Source organism: Stegastes partitus, unplaced genomic scaffold (assembly GCF_000690725.1).
Source record: "Stegastes partitus isolate 25-593 unplaced genomic scaffold, Stegastes_partitus-1.0.2 Scaffold4016, whole genome shotgun sequence".
Classification (NCBI taxonomy): domain Eukaryota; kingdom Metazoa; phylum Chordata; class Actinopteri; family Pomacentridae; genus Stegastes; species Stegastes partitus.
The window spans coordinates 1-3,269 of record NW_007581747.1 but is presented as its reverse complement, the minus strand read 5'-3'; the positions used below and the strand labels follow the sequence as shown (position 1 = coordinate 3,269).

Below are 3,269 nucleotides of genomic sequence, written 5' to 3'. Positions count from 1 at the left end.
ATCCAGTGTTCAAGTGTCACCACTATAAACTCTCCCAGAGCACTGGAGCATGGTGCTGCTGATGCAAAGTGGCTCTCTATGGAAATGCTCTGACTAAACGTTGAGTAAAATGTGGAAATATTTAGTATACATAATTTTTTCAGACACATGGGACGCTCTCTCATATTAACTGTTTGTGTTTTTTACAACAAGAGACTTATTTTACTGAGATTGTTGATGTTCAAGTCACCTACCAGACATTTGTAACAACTCTCTGAGTAGATAATCAGTTCCTTGAATGCACTGAAATAGTAATAAAAACAGAATCAGTGATCCCAAAAGTATTCTATCATTATTGCTCAAATCTTCAACACAGAGGTCAATGTTGTGCTCAGCCCAACATTGGTGTGTAGTGGTTTCTGCATCAGTCTTGACCATGGAAAATTGCATTGTGATATGGCGTTAATTGTCTGCAACGTATAATCATGCAATAGCTCTAAGATGTATTCAACAGATTTCAGTGTTTCTGTTTTTATTTTTTCTGATGAGAAAAAACTTTGAAGGGCTTGCCTTTATGCTGATGATACAACTTTGTACTTTAAGATTTCTCATGACTTGAAGTTTTGCTAAAATCACAAACAGTCTGCACTTAATCAAGGTAACATTTGAATAATAAACTCTTAGATTTATTTTATTTTGTAGCACATATTCAAAGATCATTAATTCAAACATTTCATATATTGTTTATTATCCACAAGGAAGCTTGTCTTCACCACAGTTCTCCCTGTAATATGTCATGCTGATGCCTAACTCCTGCCTTTAGATTCAGGATAAATTTTGTCTCAAAGGAGTTTTAATAAATGTCGATTGCTTGGCCTTCTGCTCTTCTGAGAAATGTCCACAGATGAATCGTTTACACTTCTGCTTCAGGAAATTTCAAGAAAACATTTTTAGATAAAGAACTGCGGTTAATGTCCACAGCTGAAAAATATTATAAACATTATAAACACAACATATGTCAGTGGAAAAAGTTCATCTTGAAGTGACAATATGAATGTAAAATGCAATCAAAGAGGTTGGTGTGTGTTCAGTGAACTGTAGCTTTAGTTTCAGTTGGATTACTGTTTAGTGACTAATGGAGGTTTTTGTTGGATGACTTTTCACTGTGTGTTTACAAACTGATTTCATGGAGAGTGTGATAGTAATAAACTCCTGAATCTTCAATCTGTGCTTCACTGATGGTCAGAGTGAAGTCAACTCCATTTCCTGCTCCACAAAGTCTGCAGGAGATTCCAGGACATCTGTGTGACTTGATGAAGATCAAAGCTTTAGGAGTTGTCCAGATTTCTGATGGTACCAAGACACACGGTGACCTGGACAGCAGCTGTACTGCTTAATTGCTTTATTCGTCTTACGGTTAATGGAGACAGTTTGACCGATCTTCACTAATTTGTCTGCTGACTGAGTCACAACAACATTTTGTCCAACAGACTTTCAGGAGTAAGAAAAAACACTGGACATGAGATGATGAACTTACACTCAGTGTACATTGAAAGAGTAATAAAAACAGAATCGCTGAACTCAAAAGTATTCACTGTTCAAATCGTAAGTAAATGCATAAGTCAATGTTGAGCTCAGCCCAATCTGGTTCACGGCATATTCGGTTGTGCAACTCTTTCTACATCAGTCTGTATCATGGAAAATTGTGTTGTGTGTTCGTCTGCACCTTATAAAATGCAAACACATTCACATCTATCTGACAGGTCTCAGGGTTTTTCTTCGAATTAGAAATAAGGTTTAAAAGGTTTGCCAATATGCAGATGACACAACTCTCTGCATTTAATCAAGGTAACATTTGAATAATGAACTATTCAGATTATGTTATTTACTAGAGAGCACTCAAAGATCATTATCGGAAACATGTCATCCATTGTTTTAAACTTTTACTGAATGAAGAACTGCAGTTGGTGTCCACAGGGAAAAACCTTTATACATATTTTACACATTATAAATACAACATATTGCAGCAGAAAATGTTCATGTTCAAATGACTGTATGAAGTTAAAGATACAATCAAAAATGTTGGTGTGTGTTCAGTGAACTGTAGCTGTAGTTTCCAGCTACAGCAGTTTCAGTTCAGCTTCTGTTTAGTGTAACTGAGGGAAGTTTTTGTACGATGAGTTTTCACTGTGTGAACACGAGTTGACTGTTAGGCCAGAATTCACCTTTACAGTAATAAACTGCAGCATCTTCAGCCTGAACTCCACTGATGCTCAGAGTGAAGTCAGTGTTTGATCCACTGCTTGAAAATCGATCAGGAATCCCTGAAACTTTACGATTACCATAGCTGGTGAGCAGTTTAGGAGGTTGTCCATCTTTCTGTTGGTACCAGAATTGGTCTGTTCCATCATCTACCCTCTGACTGGTCTTACAGCTGATGGTGACAGAGCCTCCCAGAGCAGAGCTCACTGCTCCAGGCTGAGTCACTGTGACCTGACCTCTGGACTCTGAGGATACAGAGACACAAACAGAAAGCAGCGTCATGCTTCTGTGGGCTTCATTTCAGAGGGACGCATGTTGATAGAGGAGAGGAGTTTGATTGTCTGGACTTTACCTGTGAAGCAACAGCAGAGGAAAGTCCAGATGAAGATCAGCATCATGTTTGTGATGAAGAGGATTTCTGTGTCTTCTGTCAGTCATCCAGTGTTCAAGTGTCACCACTATAAACTCTCCCAGAGCACTGGAGCATGGTGCTGCTGATGCAAAGTGGCTCTCTATGGAAATGCTCTGACTNATCCAGTGTTCAAGTGTCACCACTATAAACTCTCCCAGAGCACTGGAGCATGGTGCTGCTGATGCAAAGTGGCTCTCTATGGAAATGCTCTGACTGACTCCAGCAGGGACTTGGACCAATGTAATGATGCAGCTTATCAATGGATCAATCACTGGATCACAGTATTGATCAGTCATATGTGTCCTGACTGTGTTTCATGGATTTATTGTCTCTAAACTTATTTGTTCAACAGAAATCTTTGATTGATTTTTACATTGAAAACACTCAGTATTAATCTGACATCATAAAAACTCATTAATGAAACCAAATGAATATATTTTCAAATTCCTGTCACTCTGTTAAAGTTTGTTTTCATGTGAAGCAGCTGTTTGACCCACTGAGACTGTTTGTGTTGAGTTTGTTTGTTTGAGAGTCAGAGAGCCGTGTCTCTCTACAGTCAGAGGTTTTTGTACGGCGGCTCAATCAGTTTGTATCACTGTGGTACACGTTCGGTGGA

The 3,269-nt window shown here is 38.6% G+C and overlaps 1 gene segment (V, D, J or C); it reads right to left on the bottom strand.

Moving 5' to 3' along the window:
* Nucleotides 1-1,905: 1,905 nt before the first annotated feature.
* Nucleotides 1,906-2,673, bottom strand: LOC103376366 (Ig kappa chain V region 120-like). The segment is given in 2 exon segments: nt 1,906-2,486; nt 2,594-2,673. Coding segments are annotated over 2 exon segments (369 nt in total).
* Nucleotides 2,674-3,269: the final 596 nt, after the last annotated feature.